The 23,978-nt window shown below is 40.1% G+C and overlaps 3 protein-coding genes across 7 annotated transcripts; 1 reads left to right on the forward strand and 2 right to left on the reverse strand.

Moving 5' to 3' along the window:
- Positions 1-976: 976 nt before the first annotated feature.
- slc7a4 (solute carrier family 7 member 4) lies at positions 977-7,809 on the reverse strand. 2 transcript variants are annotated; one of them, XM_088375412.1, is made up of 5 exons: positions 7,556-7,809; positions 5,134-6,198; positions 3,896-4,602; positions 3,404-3,512; positions 977-2,716 (listed from the first exon to the last, which is right to left on the reverse strand). In XM_088375412.1, the coding sequence occupies exons 2-5, from the start codon at positions 6,113-6,115 to the stop codon at positions 2,508-2,510; spliced, it is 2,007 nt and encodes a 668-aa protein (XP_088231538.1). In that variant the 5' UTR covers positions 6,116-6,198; positions 7,556-7,809; the 3' UTR covers positions 977-2,507. The 2 variants fall into 2 exon arrangements, with proteins under 2 accessions (XP_088231538.1, XP_088231537.1); XM_088375411.1 differs by having other exon boundaries at positions 7,564-7,808.
- Positions 7,810-8,677: 868 nt separating this feature from the next.
- dgcr6 (DiGeorge syndrome critical region gene 6) lies at positions 8,678-11,228 on the reverse strand. The gene is made up of 5 exons (XM_088375415.1): positions 10,910-11,228; positions 10,640-10,800; positions 9,901-10,001; positions 9,489-9,629; positions 8,678-9,379 (listed from the first exon to the last, which is right to left on the reverse strand). The coding sequence occupies exons 1-5, from the start codon at positions 11,011-11,013 to the stop codon at positions 9,302-9,304; spliced, it is 585 nt and encodes a 194-aa protein (XP_088231541.1). The 5' UTR covers positions 11,014-11,228; the 3' UTR covers positions 8,678-9,301.
- Positions 11,229-11,404: 176 nt separating this feature from the next.
- On the forward strand, positions 11,405-23,952 carry rasal1a (RAS protein activator like 1a (GAP1 like)). Of its 4 annotated transcripts, XM_088376989.1 has the most exons (21): positions 11,431-11,813; positions 12,032-12,088; positions 13,742-13,855; positions 14,167-14,228; positions 14,703-14,832; positions 15,287-15,368; positions 15,448-15,588; positions 15,661-15,752; positions 15,911-16,028; positions 16,134-16,287; positions 17,118-17,182; positions 17,345-17,457; positions 17,942-18,134; positions 18,264-18,401; positions 19,063-19,207; positions 19,756-19,928; positions 20,892-21,029; positions 21,378-21,513; positions 21,670-21,790; positions 22,091-22,167; positions 22,508-23,952. In XM_088376989.1, the coding sequence occupies exons 1-21, from the start codon at positions 11,749-11,751 to the stop codon at positions 22,654-22,656; spliced, it is 2,463 nt and encodes an 820-aa protein (XP_088233115.1). In that variant the 5' UTR covers positions 11,431-11,748; the 3' UTR covers positions 22,657-23,952. The 4 variants fall into 4 exon arrangements, 3 of the variants coding, with proteins under 3 accessions (XP_088233117.1, XP_088233116.1, XP_088233115.1); XR_015858725.1 differs by lacking the exon at positions 22,508-23,952 and having other exon boundaries at positions 11,408-11,813; positions 21,463-21,513; XM_088376990.1 differs by lacking the exon at positions 12,032-12,088 and having other exon boundaries at positions 11,428-11,813.
- The last annotated feature ends 26 nt before the right edge of the window (positions 23,953-23,978 follow it).

The raw sequence follows: 23,978 nt of genomic DNA on the forward strand, positions 1-23,978 counted from the left end.
TATATATATATATATATATATATATATATATATATATATGTATACATATATTCTTAATTAATTGAATAATTACTCACCTGTTTTCAAAGAGCTGAGCCTATAAATAACCAAACAACAGGAAAAAAAAACTATAAAGGATATCCAATAATATCAAACACATCAGGAGTGTGTGGCTTGTATGCCACTGAATGTGCTCCAGATGTGCTTTGTTGTCTAATTATGGCACTGATTTTAAAAAGAAAAATGAATCTCCATGCAAGCAAAAGTACTCAGAGGTTTCATACTGTATGGAATCACTGCAGTTGCTCTCTTTTACTTTTAAGTTATTTTGGTAATTTAAGTAATCAGTGACAGATAAAAATCTCTCATTTATTGCATAGTCAAGTAGATTTTCTATCAACGGGTCACATTTTCGAATGCCTGTATACAGACATTTTGCGCTCTATTCTGTCACATCCCCTCAGACAAATAGTTTAAGAGTGCTTAAAATGTTTATTACTTTTTTAAACACCTGATTAATATGACGGGAAGTCTATCGTTGCAACACTAGTCGACCATGTATTGTTCCAATTACCTAAAGGACACCTCATGACCTTTGAGTTAATCCCTGACATTGTCACAGCTATATAGTTGTGTCATCAGGCGTGTAATTCAAAGTCTTAAGCTTTTTCACTTGATGCCACAGGTCTGTGATTGAATCACAGTAATTAAGTCATTCAGACATTTTAATGAAAAGTGAGTCTTGAAATGTCAGTAGAAAAATCTTGTAAATAACACTGAATCTAAATCAAGAATCATTAATACAGTGGAAATTGTTGCAGCAAGTTGCTATATAGAAAAAAATTCTAGTTCCAGTCTGTGTACCTGTGTGTGTGTGTGTAGTTTTTGTTGTAATAATGTAAAAATTAACATCCGTCATATGTGTAAAAATAAATCATAAGACCTGAATCGAATATGTCAGAAATGGTACAAAATGTAGATTTTTCCAAATACTGCTTCAAAACATTTATTTTCTATACAGTATGTGACACAACACTTTCATACAGACAGAACCAAGAAATTGAGACTGTGACATGCAGGAAAATCATAATAGTAGTTAGGAAAATAATATCTGTGCACCCCAAGTCCCCCCTCACAAAAAAAAAAAAAAGTATAGTTCCTTTATAAATAGTGTGCAAAATTTTTCAAATTCTCTGGGTCCTCACAACTTTTTCTAATGCTTCACCATTTACATTCTGTTCCGGGTCTGCATTTGGTTTTACACATTGTAATAATAAATCACAATGTGTATGATGTGGTATGCAATCTTATTCGAGAATAGAAAGAATTTTATACCTTTATATCTTTATTAACCACTTCATAAATCCATCATCTTGATTCACATGCGTAAGGCCATTGGTTTCCTAAGCAAACATGAAATGAAAATAAACATATATTAACATTAGATACTTGTCAGTCTGCACAAGTGCAGACTGTGGGAATGTACAGATAGCCAACAGCATATTAGGTGATATGTTATCTTCTGCAAGGTCAGACTGGTGACACCCCCAAATCTGGGAATAAGGAGGCCTTGCACAGATGAAACGCATTTAAAGATAACCATAGTCTGGGAAAAAAAAAATTCTGAAAGATTTTGACTTTGTGCTAAAATGAGTTGACTTTAAGCTTTGACATCTATGTTTATGCTCTCGTGACATAGGAAAGGATTGCTGCTCAACAGTGCCTGAAGGAAAAAAACTAATTGTGACACAAGAGAGAACAGGGTCATGAGATTCAGGAGATTAGATGAAGCAATGAACTCTTTCACTTGAAAGCGTGTTCATATTTCCCATGCACAAAAAAATCACTGTCGCAGAAACACAAAACTTGAAAAAAAACCCACAATTGTTGAAAATAAATAATAAATAAGAACATAATGCAGCGTAAGAAATGAAAAAGTGATAATCAATTACATTCAGGGCAGGGCAGTTGAGATGTACCATAATGAAAACTGTGCTAAGAGATCCACATTCTCTAAGTCTGTGACAGTGGGCGCTTGTGAAGAGGTTATGAAAAATAATAATTTAGAAGAATCATTTCTCCGACTACAGAAAAATACAACGCATACTGGAACTTCTGATTATGTTAACTAGGTGTTTTGACATTTTTGGTTTGCTGTTAAAGGTCCATTCGAAAATAACAAAGACAACCGTTTATCTAAACAAAGGCTGTCACAGGGAAAGAAAGCACCGTACAGTATATAACTTTCAGCCTCTTGTGATTTTCCATACATTTGATGAGATATATTTTACTAAAAAGGGTCTCAACTTTGTATTTGAGTATGACAAGAAATACAAATATGCTTCACAACAAGACAGAGGATGCATATCCTACCCTTTGGTGTGCTTATACTTGCGGAGTGATGCGTACAGAAAGCAAAGAAGCCAGTCTGCAGTGTAAAAAGCAACGATGAGGATAAAGAAGACATCAGAAACCAGGCAGGTGTAATCATTAGATTCGGTCACACATCATCTTCTTCCAGCAAACTCCTCAGTTGTCAACGTCGGGTTAACGCATGGCGCTGAGGCATCCGCTTGTTCGGGCTGGATAGACTCCACGGTTTCTACCAGGCTACCGCTGGGGAGCACAACATACCGGGCAGCCATGTCTTTGGGCTGCAGCTCTCTCAATCCCTCTTTACTGTGCCAAATTCCATAGCCAAAATACACTAAGAGACCTACAGAGACACAGCATGAACATTTCAAATCAGAGGAGGAGTTAAAAAAAAAATGGAGGAAGTGGTGGATTACTGTATACAAAAATGGTGTTAAGTTGAGTGTTGGACAAATAGAAATAATAGTTACATTTGTTGACAAAATATGGGTCTTATTGTCAACAGGAAAAAGTTTTTTTTGAGGGGGGTTAAATAACATTTGTCGACAAAAAAAAAGTCGCTTATTGTCAATTGGAAAAAAATTGAACGGGGTAATTTAGATCAGGAATCTTTTTTAAGTAAGTTTCTTTTTTTTTTTTAACTTTGCATGTGTGTAACCACTTTGGAACGCACTTGCAACGATATTAGGGACAAGCGGCGGATAAAACTAGCGCACGCTGTGAAAACTAGCAAGTGTATTCTAATAAATATAAACCCTGAGAATTGTGCTCACCAGAGTACTGACAAGTTCAGAAAATTTGGGGCACCAAGAATCTGTTTACATCATGCAAGTTTGAAGCTCTGTTAAACGTGAATGGTGAAGCACCTGGGGATAGTTTTAGTTAGTGTCGTAGTTCAGTGTATGTGAAATAGGGCTGTATCTGGCTGACAAGAAAATAGAATATTTTATGACAAAAATAATTTAAGCATTATTTAGAATGCGACTTAGACCTGAAAACTACTGAAAATAAATAAAGAGCATCCTCTTACCTATAGCAATCCAGATAGTGAACCTAATCCAGGTTAGGGGACTGAGCTTCATCATAAGGAATACATTAATGAGAATACTGACGCCTGGAGTAAGTGGAACCAGAGGTACCTACAAAAACAAACCACACACACACGCAACTTAGTCAAGACATACATTGCTTTTGAAAAATAAAGCTAACATTTACCGGTAACTGAGGTTGCTTATTAAGAGTAAAGTTAAAAATTCATTAATATTCTGTTACTATGACAGTCACATGGTATGAAAGAAGAAAAACACTGCTTAAATTAGTCGATTGGGCAAGGAACTGAGATGACAAAAACTGCAAAGCCTAAGCTGTCAAAAGCTAAAGGCCTCATGTCCGTCTAAATTACACCTGACACGATAAAGAAAAAAAGGGAGTGCTTAGTGACGTTTTGAGACACCCTGGATTGACAAAATACAAACAGCATGGAGGTGTGCAATGATTGTGTTTGATTACTCAAAGCGCTTACCTGGAATGTTTTGGTGTTTGTTTGTGGCTCATGAAGCCATATGACTGCCAGGCAGAGAACATAAGCGAGACTAAAAATCACCAGCAGGAAGATGTAGCTCCATCTTGGAAGTTGCAGCTCTGTGACGCCAAATACAAGTACGCCACAAAAGGAAACTGAGGTGACTAACACACCCAGTACACAGATGGCCACCACCTCCCCTGGCTCGCAGTTCCCCAGCAGCCGGCCCAGGTATGGTTCCCAAAAGGCCTTCAGCTGCCCCACACCCCTGCGCTCTCTCGTCTTCTGCCTCTCCACCAACTGGAGCTTGTCAGAGAAGGATTCATACTGTTTCAGCTCCCCACTGTCCTCTGATATGTTCTGGCATTCTGAGGGCGCAGGGGAAGGTTCAGCGGTTAGAGTTGGAGATGTGGATGAAGCTTCTTTGGAGCGTTTTTTCTCGGGCTGGAAGCGGAGCACAATAACGCTGGCTGCTACAAAGGTGTAGGCTAGGAGGGTTCCAATAGACAAGAACTGAACCAAAGCCTCCAGATCGAAGATGAGAGCCAGGATGGCCATGAGGACGCCAAAAACCAGAATAGCATTGACGGGGACTTTAGTGACAGGATTGACACGTGCAAAAAATTTAAAGAACAACCCATCTTCTGCCATGGCGTACACAATCCGAGGGAGGGAGAAAAGATTACAGAGCAGCACGGTGTTCATGGCTGGAGGAAAGAAGAGAGACCCATTAGTAAAGCATTACGAAATAACACAGCGGAACCTCCAAAGTAGAATGGCTCGACTGATGTAAAAAGTGATACATCTCCGTCCTGGCTCCTCAGTTCTATGTGGCTAAACTCAACATTATGTATGTGGCATACAAGCATGACATTCTCTGCAAGTTTGTCAGTGCTAAGTACAGTTCTTTTTACATATTGTTGAAGTGTTGCTTTTAAAAAAAAGTCCTCTATAGTGCCAAAGTATCAAAATTGCAGCAAGCAAAATTTACAGCATGCTACAATCTTCATAAACAAATAGTGAGACCAAAACTGGCTATTTTCCTACTGAGAAAACGGTGCCTAAAGGGAAATAGTGCTTTCACAATATCAGTTTGACGACTGTGTTTTTTTTATAGATTCCTTTGGCAAAATCGTATTATAAATTCAAACATATTGGAGGTTGACTCTTTGAGGTTCCACTGTATTGGTGTGCACACTCATTATCTCTGTTACGTGAAGCACAGGTTTCACACTCACCACAGATGGAGCCCACTGCCACAATAATTCCAGCCCAGCTGTAACCACGGCGGAAAAAAGCATCCGCCAGAGCCGAGTTGGGGTCCAGTGTATGCCAGGGAACCATTAATGTAAGCACCGTGGACACCAGGATGTAGGCCGTTGCTGCCAGTCCAAGTGAAATTGCTGTGGCGATGGGAATAGCCTTTTGTGGATTCTTGGCCTCCTCACTTGAGGAAGCGATCACATCAAAACCTACAAATGCGTAGAAGCATGTGGCTGAGCCTGCCAAAATTCCAGACCATCCAAAAGGTGAAAACCCTCCTTCCTTCTGGCTCCAGTTTGCTGGTTCCGCCAACATAAATCCAAAGATTAGGATAAAAACTACAACACACATACTGAGAGTGGAAAAGATATGATTAAGGTAGGAGGACACTTGAACTCCGAAGGAAATAAAAAGCGAGGCAACCAATAGAATCCCGGCTGCAAGTATGTCAGGGTAGTGGGCAAGGAAGGGCACGTCCCATCGCATTATGTGACTTTCGGTAAAGTTCTGGATGGCGTGGTTAAAAATTGAGTCCAAATAGCCACTCCATGCCCGTGCCACAGCAGCACCACCAATCATATTCTCCAGGATCACATTCCAACCAATCAGAAAAGCCCAGACCTCTCCCACAGAGACATAGGTAAACATGTATGCAGATCCTGTTTTGGGAATGCGTGCTCCAAATTCTGCATAGCAAAAAGCGGCTAACAAAGAGGCAAAACCTGCAAAAACGAAGGACAGAATGACAGCAGGCCCGACCATGTCTTTGGCCACTGTGCCTGTCAGGACGTACAGGCCAGAGCCCACCATGCCGCCCACACCCAACAGAGTCAAGTCCAGGGTGGAGAGGCAACGTTTCAGTGACGTGGCCATCATGTCGTCATCGAGCGTCTTGAGTCGATTTAGCCTCTGACAAAGGCGCACGGCTGGTGTGCAGCCTTGCTGACAAGTAGCCATAGTTACCGAGTTTGTTGGGCCAATGAGGCGGGAAAATCGAGGGAGGAGTTACACTTGATCCATTACTTTCACAAGAAGTTCACCTGGAAGACATAGCACAAGCCCAATCAAAAGCATGTTGACTGATTTTGCCCCTTCCCAATGCAGAACACCAAACCTGACTGCCTTATGTTTTATAAGAGTGTCCAATACGTCAAGCCCACTAGGCATCTTTTGCGGCCCGGTCATCCTTGATTGTTGTCAGACCCAATAAGCTTAAAAATCAAACTTGTTCAGATATTTTTAAGACCAAAAATTAACATGTGTGGGGAAAGCTGGTTATTCTTTATCTTTTTGAATGTGTGGACTCTGAGATGAATGGAGTGTAGCCAATCAGATTAAAATATTATTATTATTATTTTGTCTTTTGTGCATGCCCCCATTCAGGCGGATGCCTGGGGTTCACCAACCATTGTATACCACTGCTTGACTGTCTTGGCTTGCTGCATATATTATCCACACCCTATCCAGATGAGATAGTTGTTGTTTCATAGTTGTTGTTGCTTCATAGTAATAATGATAATAATAATAATAATGAATAAGAGTAAGAATAAAAGCGTTCTATTCTTATGGTTTAAGCATCAGAAAGCTAGGGATAGATACAACCTTGCGAGGAAAAAAAACAACGTGTTTTTAGTTCATACAATTGACATACCCATGTTTAAAGAGGCTGACAATAAAAAGGAGCCCAGGAGCAACAAAGTGTCATTGCTATTTCTGCATTGTTATATACAAATAACCCTTCAGTTAAAAAACAGCCGAACAAATATTTGGCTTTTTTTTTGCTAGGGAGATTAATGGAACGGTTTGCAAAACCAGTTAGCACGCTCAGACGTTGATAGTTAAATTACCAAATTATAATACTGAAACCTCGTGAAAACGATTTCAATAGCATAATGTTGTAGCCTAAATTAAACTTAATTAAAATTGGTGGATACTAATGACAAAGGAGGACACGTCATCTCATTGCATATAAACAGATGCTATAATAAATATATTTTCTCTTATATTCTGACCACATGTATTAAGTGTAACTGTTCAACCTGATTCTACACGCATCCGGCTAGTGATGGGAGAAATTGCTCTTCATAACGCATCGAGCGACAACAGTATAATTACGTAATGCTTCACTTTCAAACGCCAACAAGACATTTGTCATCACCACGACCAAGATGCTACATCGGCGCACCTATCCATGACTAAGCGTAGAACAAAAACGCTGTTTTGATGGAAAATTAATAATTCATAACAAGATGGAGACGAACGCAAAGCGGATTGCTTATGGTGTATAGCTTACTCTGATGAAAATGAGCTGTCCTGCAATTCGTGAGATACCGCCTACTTTTGATAGCAGTTTCAAACAAAAAGTGGGAATACATTTAAAAATATAACGATAAAAACCTGTTTACCGTGTTCGATTTTCCCATCCGCCCGCAGGTGTCAGATTCTGTGGGAGGTTGCAGGAGTGGTGCGCCCAATGATGGGGAAGAAAGCTGAACGTGGAAGACAACCATCCTGAGGCACGCCTTAAAGGGCCAGTCACCGCCCAAGCGAGCGGGGCCGGCATTAAAAAAAAAAAAGGCGCAGGTTGTTTATTCAAAGTGAACAAATACAAGCGACTTAAAGTCAAGAGGTGCTAGAATGAAAATATAACAACCCAAAAAAAACCTTTCTGTTGACGATGTGCACTTCAGCCTAAAGTGGTCTATATTGCAATGGTAATTTTTGCTAAATGCAAGGGTTACAGTCTAACCCTTGCATTTAGCAAACAATTACCATGTCTAACCGTTAGACATTAAGATACAGTAGATTATTGATTTCCTGGTAATTTCACCTCAATCTGATACACAATTTAACAGGTTTTACCTTTTGTTTGACTTTTTTTTACTGACAGCTGCCAGGTAGGCTGTACCGCTCAGGTGTCCAGTTACATTCATTATTCAAGCAAATAGCAACAAATGTCGACATTTTAGATCAACATAGAATCTAGACTAGAGTGATGTCCATGGCTGGGGTAAAAAGCAGTTGAGATGCTGAGAAAACAGAGAAATTAAACCAAATCAAGGCTCTTTGCATTGGACATTTTCACATCATTTGTCTCCTCCCATGACGTTCACCCAAGGTGGGACAATTGGCAAAACAAGGTAAACCAACGTGGGATAAAAAATAAGACAGGGTTATTATATTTTAACCTACAAATGACTCGAACCACACTGCTGAAGCAACGAAGGTGTAAATGGAGAGTTTCTTGACTTAAAACCCAAGAACAGGGATCAACAAATATTTCGAAACTGAGTGCTGTGTCTTGGGCATTGATTAAAATGAAGGTGACAAACATTTCTGAAATAGGTTTGTTTGACTTTTAACAATGTTATTGTATGTTATTATAAATCAATAATGATGACTGTGAAGACTGATCATGTTAAAGATTTCTCAAAACTTAAAAAAAAATAATATTAACCAGTGTTCACATTTTTAAATAATAACTTATAAAACATTCCTAGAAAATGACAATATCCCACACTGATTCAACAATTCTGTATTGAAAAAAAGTTCAAAAGTAATCTAAGTTCACTCGTATTTATATGCAGTATGGGACCAGAAGAGGAAAAACAGTTTATCAAGAATATACCACTATTCCTCCAAAACTGACAACAAAAACAGTTTATCAAGAATATACGACTATTCCTCCAAAACCGACAACAAAAATACACAAGAGGCAAACTGTAATAAAAAAAAAAAAAAAAGTGCATTGCATCTCACATATAACAGAAATAAATATGCAATCAAATCTCATCAAAACATAAACCAGGCACTGTCACACTCTCCCATTCTAAATGTAAAAACCTAAAGGCCAGCAGCGGGTTGTCCAAGTCTCGTTGCTTTAGTTTAATTCAGATGCTTTGTTGATCTTAATGTAAGGGTTTTCCAAGCCACCTAATGCTACCAGAATGAACTAAATGAGGGTCAAGTGACTGGTTTCAGGAACAGCTACAATTGTTTGATGTCACCCAAAAGTTCAAATGTATGTATTTTTAAGGAATTACATTTTCTTGTATCTGTATACTGCAGAATTTGTTGGTGTAATGCCTACATTTGCATTTTAACATGAACTGTGATACATAAATGTGACAGATGACATCATTGTCATAGAAATCCAGACTGGCATTCTTTCTGTTGAAGCTTCAGAATCAACTCCAGTAAGTTCATCTGCATTGTCAGCTCCTGGGAAAAAATCAACACAGAAATACACAATAAAAATTGTCTGCCACTCTAGCAATTTAACACCCATGGGTAGGATTATTAATATCAACAATACTGATTAGCTACAAACCTGGGGATTTGCAGTTATATAAAACCCAGGAACTCCAGCCTTCTCCAGAGTATTCTGTTGATCTGTAACTTTTTGATCAATCTCAGACACAATTTTCCGATCCATTAGTCTTTGTTCTTCTCGCACACGAATTTCCAGGGCCTAAAAAATAAACAATATACATATTAGGTAAGAAAATAAAAACAGGGCTATGTACAAATGCATGTACAGTTTGGAGCTTGTCATATTAATTAACGACCTTAAAAGTGTTAGGTTGAGGGAGGAGTATTATTTTTTATACATGATCTCTCTATATTTGTATGTATTCATGATGGGAAACTTGAAAGTTGACCAAAGTACAAGCTGCACTGGGGAAGTACCAAAGTACAAAATGGTCAAGGCACACGAGGAGACTGACAGCCATTCTCTTTACCTCTAGTTCAGCTTGCTGATTTGATTTGAGGAGTGCCAGGTTGTGAGACTTGCATGACAGCAGAGCCTCTTTGTGCTTCCTTGCTATCTCTTGCTTAAGAGCTGCACATGAAAACAAACAAAACTCACATATAAATGCAGCCACTGATAAATGTACAAAACAGGATCCTGTTTTAAAGTCTTGCCAATTAGTCAGGTGACAGGCAAGTTAGTATTAAAGCAATCCTTCTCTTCTTGAAAACACCAGTGATTAGTAACAACTGTGCCCGGTAAATTATAATATATATAAATATAATTTACAAAACAGGATCCTGTTTTAAAGTCTTGCCAATTAGTCAGGTGACAGGCAAGTTAGTAAAAGCAATCCTTCTCTTCTTGGAAACACCAGTGAAAAAAATCATTCAAGCTTAGTATAACTTAAACTTAAAGCAAGTTAAAGTCAAGACTTTTTAATTCCACTTGAAATAAAATTTAAGAACAACTTGACGATGTGTCACATGTTGTCCAAAGTTGCTACAGTACACGTGCATGAGCCCGAAATGAAAGATAGATTTGACATGTTCAGTCATATCAAGGCCTTGTTTTTATATTGATGGATGTAATCCCTATCACAACAGTATACAGTACTGTACTTTTTGAAGAAAAAATAAGTTTTGTGGTTTGCTATTTGATTTTTCAAAATATGCCAAATAAAGTGCCTTGCATCAATAAAGGCGGAGAAACTGGAAAAGAGGACCAACCTTGGTGTTCACAGTGCAACTTTTGCCTCTGGCTGTAAAGATTTTTCTCAGTCAGGTGCTGAATATCCAAGAGGCCTTGCACTATTTCATAAACTGTTCCATCTATGAGCGCCAGAGCCAAGTCGCCAAGTGTATTATAAGACAGGCGCTGTTGGAAGGAGCTGCCCAAAAACACAATTAGTACTCAGTAGTAGTTCTAACAATAACAGAAGAAGGTTTGACTGTATTTTGAATTAGATAACAAACAGTGAATAAATGTTCAAACGTCACCTCGGCAAATCCTTTGCTAAGATCTGGAGCTCTGACAACAAGTAGTAATGCCGTTCTTGCTGTTTTGTAGCGTCAGCGTCGGGAGCTGGACGGTACTCATTCATTATCGAAACGGCATCAACACAGCGACAATTTAACTAATTGAACTATTAAACAACGTATATCATGAAGAACATTAGTAATTTACTAAGAAGAGAATATTCGCCATGCAACAAATAGAAAAACAAGTGTTATAAGGGAATAATTTTAGATGACACTTGGTTTGCTAAACTTAGTAGCCATATTTGCTCTCGCACCGACTTTGAAGGACCTTATTGGGTTGCCTTTTAAGATGCCTGTCTGGAAGTGGAAAAAGACCTGTAGTAGCACTGGGAGGTCGCCAGGTGGCACATTTCTTTATCTTTTTTTTTTTTTTTTTTTTTAGTATTTCTTAATTTCTTTTGGTGGAAATAATATTCTTGCTAGACACTTGAATAACAATGTACCTAACACAAAAAATATTAGGGAAATATTAAATGGCGTAAAGTGTTTTTCCAATTGCAATGGTAGTTTGCGATGGTGCATTTACTTTATTCGCGAAAGAAACGAGAAAGGCAAATATAGACAGAGCCCACGCCCGCTGTAGTCCCACTGACTGCTGGACACCACCAAGTATGCACGCGCGCTGCTGGGTGAGCGTGCGTAGAATGGACCGTGGTGATGCCCGTGCACGCGCGTGAGTCCTGAGCGCTCAAGGACAGGTACCATGAGATGAAGAGAAGGGAGGAGAGACACGTTTGGATAAGGAAAGGACTACGCACATGGGAGCTTTGGATTAACATCTTATAGTCGTCGCCGAAATGGCCAAAAACACATCATTATATTTTCGCATTGTCGAGGGCAGGAACCTCCCAGCCAAAGATGTGTAAGTAATGTCTATGCAGAGCTGGTGTATGTGCGCTATGTTAAAAAAATTCAATCTCGAGGCTATTTGTTAGGTTTTCTTAATTTAGAAAAGCCCCAAGTTTCCTGCATTTAGATTACTTGGGAAAAAATATCACTGAACTATAAGTCAAGATTGTCCTATGTTGAACAATGTTATGTTGTTGAATAGTGCTGTCATATTTTTGTTGCCATCTCAAGGTCCGGAACCAGTGATCCATACTGCATAGTAAAAGTTGACAATGAAGTTGTAGCCAGGTGAGTCTTTATTTGTGAGTCTTTTTTTTTAAACTGCATCAGAGTGAAGAGTTCTCTTTCTTCCACATGTCATATTGCACTTGCCATTCCATGTAGTTGTGAGCTGGGGAGAACATTGTGCGAACAGGGTGGTGGTGCATGGATGCACTGTGCCCCCCTTCCATTGTAGAGAACATGATACTGTTATGGCCTTTAAAAGACCTACAGGTAACCATGGAGAGAATGCATCAGTATTTGTATGGAGCTATAGTTGATGGAAGCTTTTGAGACATTAGCTCGAAGATGTTCCTGTGGTGACCCACAAGAGAGACACTCACCCGTGACCTGGACTGAAGAGTTTTGCATGTTTCATGTTTTGTTCCCCAGCGCAAGTTTAATGCCAAGCGGAGTCTATGCGAATGGGTGGAGTTCTATGACATACCTCCAGACTGCTGGAGGCAGACTTAAAGCATGCGATAGTCCTTTGTGCCCGTGTAGGTCGAGAACGCATACCAACAAACATCATTAGTGACCCTTGAGTGACTCACGGCGTGGATAAAAGCCCATGGCATCCATAAAATAGTCCGTCAGAATCCTCTGGCGCGTTGGCTTGTATGCCACTGGGTTCCACAATTCCCAATGGAAGTTGTTCTCTCCATCTTTTTTCCACTGCTGGGAGCCTTGTGACTTCGTAGATTTGGAGCTGCAGATTTGTTTCCCGCCCTCCTATGGCCGGTGCCTGAAATACACTGATGAAATGCACCATATTTGCATTACACCACCTGCGCTACCATGTAGACCTGCTTTTAGATGGTCTAAAATGTAGTCTACTTTTTGGCACCAAAATATAAGATGCGCCAGGGGGATGCAGCAAGGGTTGAGCTGCCCCAATTTTGGCAGCACAACTCACGCCACATTTTCAGCACATCTAGACCTAGTTCCAGCGAAGAAGAATAACTTAGAATGTCAAAAGGATTATACAAAAGTGTTGATAGGCAGAAGATTGTTGCTTGCAGTGTAAACAGTCAGTTCTGTTATGGAGAATTTAGAGACATGACTCTCCTTTGTCTCCTCATCTCATCATTCATCACATCTCCACGTTCTCTATTTTATCTGTTATGTTCTCTGTGTGCTAAATTATACACTCTCAAGCAAAACATTGTGATTTTCACCATTCAACAAGAACGCGAGTTGATTCGAGTGGTAATTGTGCCATCTGGTAGAATTTGAGAAAGTGGCAACATTTTTCTCTGCTAACACTAATGCCTTACTCATGATGTTCCTATTCTGTTTATTTTGAATCATCAATTATGTCAGGCAGAAATTGTGTTACAGAGCATGGGCATGCAATATTTGACTGTCAACTATCTTTGAAAAGCCACAACTTTCTGAGCTCACTTGTGCATATATAAGTGAGTTGTACCCAGATATGATCCAGATTGTGCGTTTGATACCGACTGGAATCTGTTAGGACATTATGGATCTGCATGAAAGCAACCTTAAATAAATGTGGATTGATGTTTTTTATTTATTATTATCTTATAGTACGTTCTGTAAATTATACATGTGTCGGCATTTGAGCTGTCTATCCACTCCATAAATAGATTCCTACTGCTGCTTTATCTGACATGATTCCTCTCATGTCTCCTCTGTCTGTGTGACATCTCTTTTCAGGACTGCCACAGTGTGGAAGAACCTCAATCCTTTCTGGGGTGAAGAGTACACGCTGCACCTCCCAATGGGTTTCCATTCGCTCTCTTTCCATGTCATGGATGAGGATACTATTGGGTAAAGTCATCAAGTAAAAAATAATCTCAACGTCAGTCATTTTCTGCAGATGACTAATGGTACCCTATTTGATATATGGTGCTCTTAGGCCTCTGTGTTTGCTTCACTCTATTTTTTATTTAGTTGGGTTAGAGTCCCATGTACAATTTGCATGTTTTGGAAAAGACCCAAAGGCTTACCAAAAACAAACATCATGCATGGTACCAGTCTAGAGGTTGTCTAACCTCTTATTCTCATTACCATTAGTTCTCTAATTAGCCCGTCACCTTTTTATTTGATTGCATCTCATCAAGCGTTGTCTTCTTCAACAGCCACGACGATGTCATTGGAAAGATTTGTCTGACCAAAGAAGCTATTGGATCTCAAGCAAAAGGTACATCTTTTGGTGGGAGGAGCAAGACACTGAGGTTAAAGGGTTATGGATTCAACATGACATGAGGTTTTTTTTGTTTAAACAACCTTTGGGAATGTTATTATTTGTATATTCTCACTCATATTTTATAATCCTGAAACATGTGTACAAGGACTGCATTACTTGATGCATGGGAACACAGAAAACTCAAAAAGTCGACAAACATGAAATACCGTATCTCATTTGAACAGTCACGTTTTACATCAATTTGAATGAATTTTGACATTGTGGCAACATAAAACCTGATGCAAGACTTCCTAAAAAAAAGGGGGAAATATAAACTGAAAGGATTAATCTGACAGGACTGTCCATGAGACCAGTGACCAATAAAGACATGCAGAACAATCAAATACTCTTCCACTAGATGGCAGAAGTTATAAACGTTACTTAAACAGTGTTCATTTAACTCATGTCATGTCGGTGTGAAATGCTTAGTGCTTGACAGTTGGATGAATCTGACGAGAGTTGATCCCGATGAAGAAGTGCAAGGAGAGATCCACCTGACCCTTCAACTGCTAAAACACACAGAGAAAATTGTCCTGCGATGTGGCGTGATCGAAGCCAGGTACAGAATAATCAGGAGCCGTCCGTGTTTTGTAAGATGGCTGCAGTAGGTTCAGAACGTGTTGTAGCTACATCCCTCCCAACTATCGTCCATGGATATTTTTCCTTTCTACTATTATGTGCTTATGCCTGATTCGCCATCTTTATGTTGAAATCTTGTCATCGTCATCATCATGTGCAGGCCTCCATTCTCCCTGCTTGAGTCAACATATCACTCTCACACCTCTCTACCCCATCTGTGGCTTCCATCCTTGCATGCCCTCTCAGGCAGGGCACTAATAAGCACGTCACTCAAGGCTTGACACTGTTATTCAGTCATGTCCTTGCAAATATGAATTCATCTGAAAGGTTAAAACGAAATGTCATTTTTGCAAGTAACCATAGAAGTCGAATATTAATTTGCTTTGTTTGTGACTTGATGCGCCAAAGAATGTATCTGTTTATTGATGTCAAAGAGATCTGGCCCCAAGAGACATCTCCGGAACCTCAGATCCATTTGCACGAGTTATTTACAGCAGCCACAGTGCAGAGACCTCGGTGAGCAATGTCTTCATTTTCACTATGTGGATATAGAAATATAAAGAGAGGAGGTGAAGTCATACACTTTGGGTTTCAGATCATCAAGAAAACACGTTTCCCTCATTGGGGAGAGACCCTGGAGCTGGACTTAGATCCACAGGAACTCAGTGAAGAAGGAACTGTCATTGTGGAGGTTTGGGATTGGGACATGGTGGGCAAAAATGACTTTCTGGGAAAGGTGAGGATATTTTGTCAAGACACTAACATGTCTCTCTTCAATTGATACAACCAAAGTGTTTGATATATGCAGGTGGAAATCCCTTTTGCTTGTTTGCATAAAACTCCATTATTGGAGAGCTGGTTTCGTTTGCTACCTTTGGGAAACAATGAAGTGGATGCAGGGTGAGGATCATGCGTCAGTGTTATTGCACTTTTGGTGATAAGTATACTTTCCCAAAGTTTTAATTCACCCCTACACACAAGACAAAAAATGAAGGGACACTTAACATTACGAACCAACACAGCAACTATATTTTTCTAAACTTCTTCCTTGTGTCCAGTGGCAAGTTGGGAGCATTGCGTTTGAAGGTGCGTTTGGTCGAGGATCAGATTTTGCCGTCTTTGTACTATCAGCCCCTCACTGACCTTTTGGTTGAGTCGGTCATCTCCCCTGCTGAGGTTAGTAGCTTCCCCCCCCCCCCCCCCCCCTAAGTCCCCCCTCCTTGTCACCTCTAAAAACGTTGACCATGATCAGACAAATAATCCAAGGTATTTTCTTCATAGGTTGATGACATCAGTGCATTGACCATGCTGGAGGAGGTGACCACGGTTGAGAGTAGGCAAGATGTGGCCATGACCTTGGTGAAGATCTACCTGGGTCAGGGCCTGGTTATTCCCTTCTTAGACTATCTGAACACCCAGGAGGTCAACCATACCGGTAAGATGGACGTCATAACATCTTTGAAATATTATTGCTGTGTACATATCAGCTGTTGAAGTAGCCTACAACTCAGAACCTTTGGCAATGCTGAACTGTCGTGCTCGGGATGAAAAATAGACTCCAGACAATCCACCTTGTGTTAGAGCTACCTAGTTCTCTTTGCGTCATTATTTGTTTTAGACAGAGTTTGGACTCTCGCACTCTCTCAGAATTGATTTCCAGGTCACTAAAACAGTCGTGGTCTTTGTGAGGGAAGGTCAAGCTCCATCAATCTTTTCTGGTCTGTATTAGTCATATGTCTGCCTGCGCAACATGATACCGACAATATCCTGGCAATTCTAATATCGCAATATCACTGTTATCGTATAATTCCAATGATGTTTGGAAATTGTGTGAGATATAAATAAGAACAGAATGCAATGATTTTGAAACCCCTTCACCTTACTGCCCAGTTGTACACGACTGTAATCCTCAATGAAATGTCTGTATGGTTACCGTCAGACTATTTGGTTTAGCTCTTGTATTAGATATCATTTTATTATGCAAGTGCTCATAATGTGTATAGTTTACATAATCTGGTATTTGTATACTGAGTTTAAGTTCAGGTATCTTCAGGCATCGTGCCGTGGTTTCCATGGCAACACTGCACAGCCAGAAACATGTTTATCAGGATAGAATAAATTGTTGAGTTAAGTCAAATCATAAAAGAATCCCCCCCAAATCCTTTTGGAACATGGGAGAATGCTATCACATTGTCTTGTTTCTTCATAATTTGGGCAGGTACTTTTGTTTCCACTAATATTATGTTTTTCCTCTTGTCGTCATAGCTGATCCAAACACTTTATTTCGTTCCAACTCTCTCTCATCCAAAGCCATGGAGCAGTTTATGAAGGTGAGTCATTCTGTGTTTTTTTTTCCAGCCTTTTTTGTTCTGATCTTTCTGAGTTTTTCAAAAACTATTGAGTTTCACAATCCATTATTTGGTTAAAGCGTCTTCTCTGCAGCATGTACTGTAAATGTAAATTTGTTAACATATGGTCTTGTTTGCTGTCAGGCTGTTGGCATGCTATATTTACATGAGGTGCTGAAGCCTATCATCAACCGTATCTTTGATGAGAAGAAGTACATTGAACTGGACCCATGTAAGATTGATCTGAATCACACAAGGTAAATCTGACTGAGGGTACATCAATTGATAACCTGAAAAGCGTTTCTCATATATCAAGCTGTGGCGCTATTGTGTGTGTGTGTAGTTTAGAATTTATGTCTGGCCCGGGGTGCTGCACACTGTCTTTGCACTTTGTCCTTGGAAGGAGTACATACATGAATCTGAGAATTAATTAAAAAAGAATGTAAGAAGTGGGATGACTGTTGCCTGGCAACTGCTCTGAGCCCCCTGAGACGTCAATCTATGACATGGAGCGAGATCCAGGAGCCAACCTTTCATGTCATTTTATTTCATGTCTCGAAACCAATGCAGAAACCCTCAACCAAATACTCAACGGTATAGATCCTTTGTACAAAAAAATCTTGAGCAAGATGCGCTCAGATGTTATAATTGCGAGGTAATGGATCGTTAAGAATTTGGTTGATGAAGTGTCCTGAATGGAGACAGACCATTGCATTGTTGTTTTGCCTTTTGTCTGGGAAGACGAATTTCATTCAAGGGCGCAGTGTCAGAGGCAGAGGTGCGGGACAGCAGTGTGGAGATGTTACAAAACTACTTAACCAAGATCGTTGAATCAATCATTGGCTCGGTTGAGCAATGTCCTCCTGTCATGAGAGTGGCCTTCAAACAGCTGCACAAGCGGGTGGAAGAGCAGTTTGCTGAACCTGAGAACGAGGTCAGTGCGCGCATAAAGAAAATGCCCAGTGTGAAATATTAGCGAATGTCACAGCTCATAGGTTTAGCATACTACTACATCATTTTGCAGTTTTAATAACGCTTGTCATCTTCACCTTATGTTGAACAGGATGTGAAATATCTCGCCATCAGTGGATTCTTTTTCCTGCGTTTTTTTGCTCCCGCTATCCTCACACCTAAACTGTTCCAGCTGAGAGATCAACATGCTGATACACGTACAAGCAGGACACTATTACTGTTGGCCAAGGTAGAATTAACAACACGCATACAGGCAAAATAATAGTGTTCATGTTACAAATGAAAAAGAGAAAATAGAAAAAAAACATAAGGGAACTGATTGTTTGTGCGAGTCCCGCTACATTTATAAATGCGCCTAATTCAAAGATACCTCACCTACCTTTACGGTGTGTGGGTGTCAGGGTCATACATGCAGCCTTGCTCCTACTGGTCTTCATGGCCGCTGCCCATGGTGCTGAAGTGCTGTTGCCATGGGTCCACTTCTGTGAAAGGGAAAGGCTATTTTTATATCTCTATGTGTAGCCAGCAGAGTATGTTCAAAGACAGCATCAGAGAGGGGAAAAACAGGGACTTCCTTCTCTCCCACGACTAGATGGGGGCTGGACAAAAGGCCTCGCAGCATGCTTGGCCACAGGGACATTTTTGATGTGTGACTTTGAGTCAGCATCACAGTGGACATGTGGTCGGCATGTCTGCAGTTCAGAGGTTCAGGGTTCGAATCATGGCTCTGGCATTCTTCTGGTGCTCTGCGTCCTCATCCCTGTTTCGAAACAATGCAGGTTAGGGTAATTGAAGACTAAATTGACTATAACTAATGGGGCTTTCTCTCTCTTAGCATCTTGTTAAAGTATGTGTTGAAACAATAAACATGACATTGTGTTTATTGTCAGGCATTACAAAGTGTGGGGAACCTGGGCCTCCAGCTTGGCCATGGAAAGGAGCAATGGATGGCACCTCTTCATCCCATCATCCTTCGCAGTGTGGCCTCTGTCAAGGACTTTTTGGACAAATTGATCGACATAGAGCATGATATCGGTAAGGTACACTGCGCGGGCCGAAAGAAAGTTTCACATAGTCAGTCATGAGTGACTTTGTGGCATATGATCCCACAATTAGTTAAACAGCCTGGTAGCCCAGCGTTGAAATATTCATGAGCACAGAAACGAATTGATGCGACAAATGAGTTGGTGGAGAGTCAGGGTGATGACACATGACTTGCTTCCTTTTTGACCATCATGTGTCAGCAAGTATAATGTGAAAAAGGTTTCCCCGTTTTACTGTGTCTCATCTTCGACTTACGCAATAACACCTACACTTTTTTCTTAAAGGTCAGTTTGACATTTGATGCTCTTCTGCTAGGTAGTAAATTCATTCATGAAGACGTTTCAGATGTTGGGCCTCTTACTCATTGGGAAGCTTGGGGAAGGACCTTTTCTGTTCAGCCTGACTGTGCCCCATGTACATATGCAAAGCACTGACCTCAACTGACTGGGATAAAGTTCAACAAAATTGTATTTTTTTTTTAAATCTTCTGTTTTGTTACCTTTATGAAAGCTTAGCTTGGTGTTTCTTTTCCTCTACAGTGTCTGTGATGCCACAGCGGGCTGTCTTCCTTCCCTCGGTGATCGTCAAAGAAGGATACCTACACAAACACAAAGCAGAAGGAGCCCAGCTGCTGTCCCGATTTGCCTCCAAGAAGCGCTACTTCTGGTTGACTAGCGAGACCCTCTCTTACGCCAAGACACCTGATTGGCAGGTAGCTAGCAAGAGTTAAGAATAATACAATGTTAATAAGTGCATAGTGCGTGGTTTTTCTCGCATGCTCTGGCTTACTTCCACAGCAAATAAATGGATGAATTGATATATCCTAAGAATGTACTCAAAAGGTTATTATGAGTGCCTGACAGAGCTTCAAAAATGTTTTGCTTTTAGGTTCACTATTAACTTCAATCTGTCATGCATGTCTAAACTATTTTCAGACTATCTATTGCGGTGTTTAGCATCATCTTCTTGTAGTGTGAAAACCAGTGAACTGATATGAAGGCATGTCATACGAATAAAAATGGATATGTGGCTTCTGGTGCTAAATGACTTTTAGTGTCTGCCACTTTGTAGGATGGTGAGCAACTTGGCTCCTAACAAGATGAACCATCTTAATCCTCCTCTGGTTGCTCTAATGTATTTATGTTGATCTCCTTTTGAGGCCGTCATTAGCGTTATTACCATGTGGTGCCTACCTTGTGATAATGATCTCCTCTCATTCACCAGCCAGGGTCTGAGAGAGAAGAGAGCTGCTGCAGAATGCTCTCTTTGAGCCAGCCTCTGCTTTGTGTGAGCGGGATAAAGGCCAGTGTTAATTGAACGTTGTGGATATTCATGGTAACGTTGCAAATCAGATTATAAACAATGCCCAAGCCCATTTCCTCCATCTTGGAGCTCTCCAGTCTCAGTGGGCCAAGCTCCCATTGGAACAGGCTGATTTACACTTAAAAGTGTCCTTTGCTGCCATGTTGTTCTCATCGTCATGACGTGCTTTCCTCACACAATTCCTCTGAGAATAACGCTTGAGTGAATGCCATTCAGCCACAACTTCCCCGTTGGGTCACGGTCATCCAATTTTATTTCACTCTAACCTGAACATACTCAGCAGAATCCGTCATTATTAGCTCGCCCGTGCTTGTCTTAATTGGCGCTGTGATTTGCCGCTCAATTGTTGCAGGTGCGCTCCTCAATGCCCATCCATTGTGTGTGCGCCGTGGAGAGGGTGGACGAAAATGCCTTCCAGCAGCAGAATGTAATGCAGGTCATTACCCAGGACAATGACGGGCAGCTGCAAACCATGTACATCCAGTGCAAGGTGAATTGTTACTCACACTGCAAAGTCGTCAGGCAATATCTTGACTCGCCAAAAACCTGATGTGCAAGGAAAAAAAGGAAAGACATTTTTCTTTTTAAATTGGCGTCAAAAACATGTTTCTGGATAAAATTAGCAGTTGACCAGTATGATTTAAAGAAAGATGCAATTAAACTGGGAGATTCTTCATTATGCAGCAAAATAGTGATCAAAAACATACAACCTAAACAATTAAGAAGTTTATCGGATAGAAAGAAGCAATGAACAATGCTTTATTGCATGTCCAAGTAATTTACCTTGAATGTACAGTGCACACCAAATGGCTTGATGATGATATTTCTGTCTACACAGAATGTAAATGAGCTGAACCAGTGGTTGTCCGCTATCAGGAAAGTTAGCATCTACAATGAGCGAATGCTTCCTTCCTTCCACCCAGGGACACATCGCGGGGGCAAGTGGACGTGCTGCCTGCAGACAGAGCGCACAAGTAATCCTTCCTTATTTATGTTCACGGCTTTGTCGCCGCACTCAATACAGTTTAACAATTTTATTTATGTACCTGAATAATATAGTAGCTCTGAGTTGAAGTCAACTATCCAAGCCTCTTGCAAGAGTAGAAATGCATTGTGTGCTTGGTTCACAGTTCCAGGCTGCAGTCGAACTCACTCTGCTGTGATTCTGGGGGACTGGAGTGACCCTCTTGATCCTGACGCAGAGACTCAGACAATTTACAAACAGTTTCTCCAGGGAAGAGACAAACTCAGGTAGTGTAACTCCTCTGTCAGAACTTGGGCTTTGGAGCATGAAAGTTTTGTTGCAGACCCTGATCACATATACATATACAATATACAGCTGAGTGAAAGATGAATATTACTAGCAGGAATAACAAACAGGATAATAGGTTTCAATAAAAATCTAAATTACAGCATCAGCCTGGTTACAATTCATATGTTGGACACTAGAGGTCAATGTTGCACGTGCCAACTCCCCCTTTTATTTACACTTAGATCAGTAATTAATCCTCCAAGGGAACGCTTATGATGTACTGATTGATGTGCCCATAGGAAAAAATATCTTCCAGAGACAGATGCAGATCAGATGGCCAGCAATAAAGGAGGGATGAACTCTGTCAATGACCCAGGTGATACCCCATATTTAGTCTGCATACAATTTATTGGAAAAGTTACAATAGTTATTCCAATAGTTATTCCAAACCACCCACAACAGTGGTTGGCAAAGTGTAATGATCATTGCAGAACAATCTAATATATCCTATGATGGATTGGACTGATAGAGAAAAAATATTTGCTGTTGGATTTTTGGCCCAAGACAAATTTATGTGTTGTGTCAGGAAGACATATTTAACATACTGTTAGTAGAGCATGAAGTGCTTTGTTTGCATTACATTCGTAAAACAGTGGTTGGGATTTGTTATCCAGTAACTAGCAGCACGTAATTAAATATCTCTGTTGTCCCCGTAGATGGCGCAGAATGTAAAGTGGGCCGCGTAAAGGCAGGTCAGAGCCTTGCCACTCGCCTGCTAACGGTGATTGAAGATTTAGAAAAGGCTCATGCAACTTTCCAGGGCAGAGACGAAGAGGACCCCACCAATGTCTGTCTGAGTCTGTAGGCCAGACTAAGAGGGATCCCAATAAATCCTTCCCAAATACAAGTGAGATGGAGTGCCACCCTCAAGATCGTGATGGAGGAAAAGTGGGTGAATAGGCGCATCCATTTGAAAGCATTCCCAAAATGTAGGCCATGCTTTGTATTCTGTGAGTGCCACAGACTACAGCAATGCCTCAGAGAATTTATGACACTTGACGATAAAGGGAGCATGATCTGACTTGATATTTTTTTGGCGTATGGTTTGCATCCTCTCGTGGTTGAATGTGTGTGTGTGTAGGGGGGATCTTTTATATTTTGAACTATTTTACAGGCCACCAGGTCACATTTTTATGCAAAAGATTGTTATATAGTGTGCTTAACTTTCTAAAAGTTTTTTTTTGTTTTTGCTTTTGTGCATGATGGTTGGCGCCTCATTAATTCAATGTGACCATGGCTGCAGTTACATCATCCAAACATCTTAGGGGTGTGGCACATGATAACTTGTGCCTAGACAAATAAACAAAGTAAAAGTTATTGTAATTGTTGCTTTGGGGCCTTTATGAAAAAACGGTGTGCTTTTTGTTCGGCTGTCAGTATCCAAATCAAATGTTTGTTTTTTACTTGCATCTGACAATGCATTATGGTAACCTTCCATGTATGTGGGTAATATTTACATATTACATATATCCAGCCACCTAACATCATATGCAGTATAAATGACACCACATTGTTTTGGGGAAGTGTGAATAAGATGGCTATCTTACAATTTTATACATTTTTGAGGTGCCATTGATATTGGCAATTGAAAGTGTTACATCATGTGGAAAATGCCAATGTAAAGACCAAAAATGTCTGTTTTACATTTGTACATGTAAAATCAGTGATTTTCCTTTAAACATGTCTCTGGATAGCAGAGCTGATTATTTTTTGATATTGTGCGAAAAATTTTAGCACAGATTATGTGGTCATGTCAGTGGAAGAGTTAGTGTGTGCGTGTGTGGTCTTTATAATAGTGACTATTGCAGGAAGGACAATCAATCATGTTTAGTTTTTATATTGTGGTCCAAAATATTTTTTTCAGGATTGCTCTCACATTTATCACATCATAAAAATTGGATTTGGAAAACACAGTGAACAGAAACCTCAAATCCCTTTTATTTTGAAACCTCACTGTGCTTCAAGTGGACTGTCAACTGTGGAATGACAATACTAATATTCATTAAGCTCTTCTAACATGTCCCCAGTTCAGTTTGTTATGTAAAGGGAAGATGTGCATCCTATGAACATTTCCAATAAATTTTGGACCCTGCACAATGTATTTATGGGGCAAATGTTATTTGACTT

This window comes from Syngnathus floridae, chromosome 5 (assembly GCF_059516105.1).
Source record: "Syngnathus floridae isolate MCC-2025c chromosome 5, RoL_Sflo_1.0, whole genome shotgun sequence".
NCBI lineage: Eukaryota > Metazoa > Chordata > Actinopteri > Syngnathiformes > Syngnathidae > Syngnathus > Syngnathus floridae.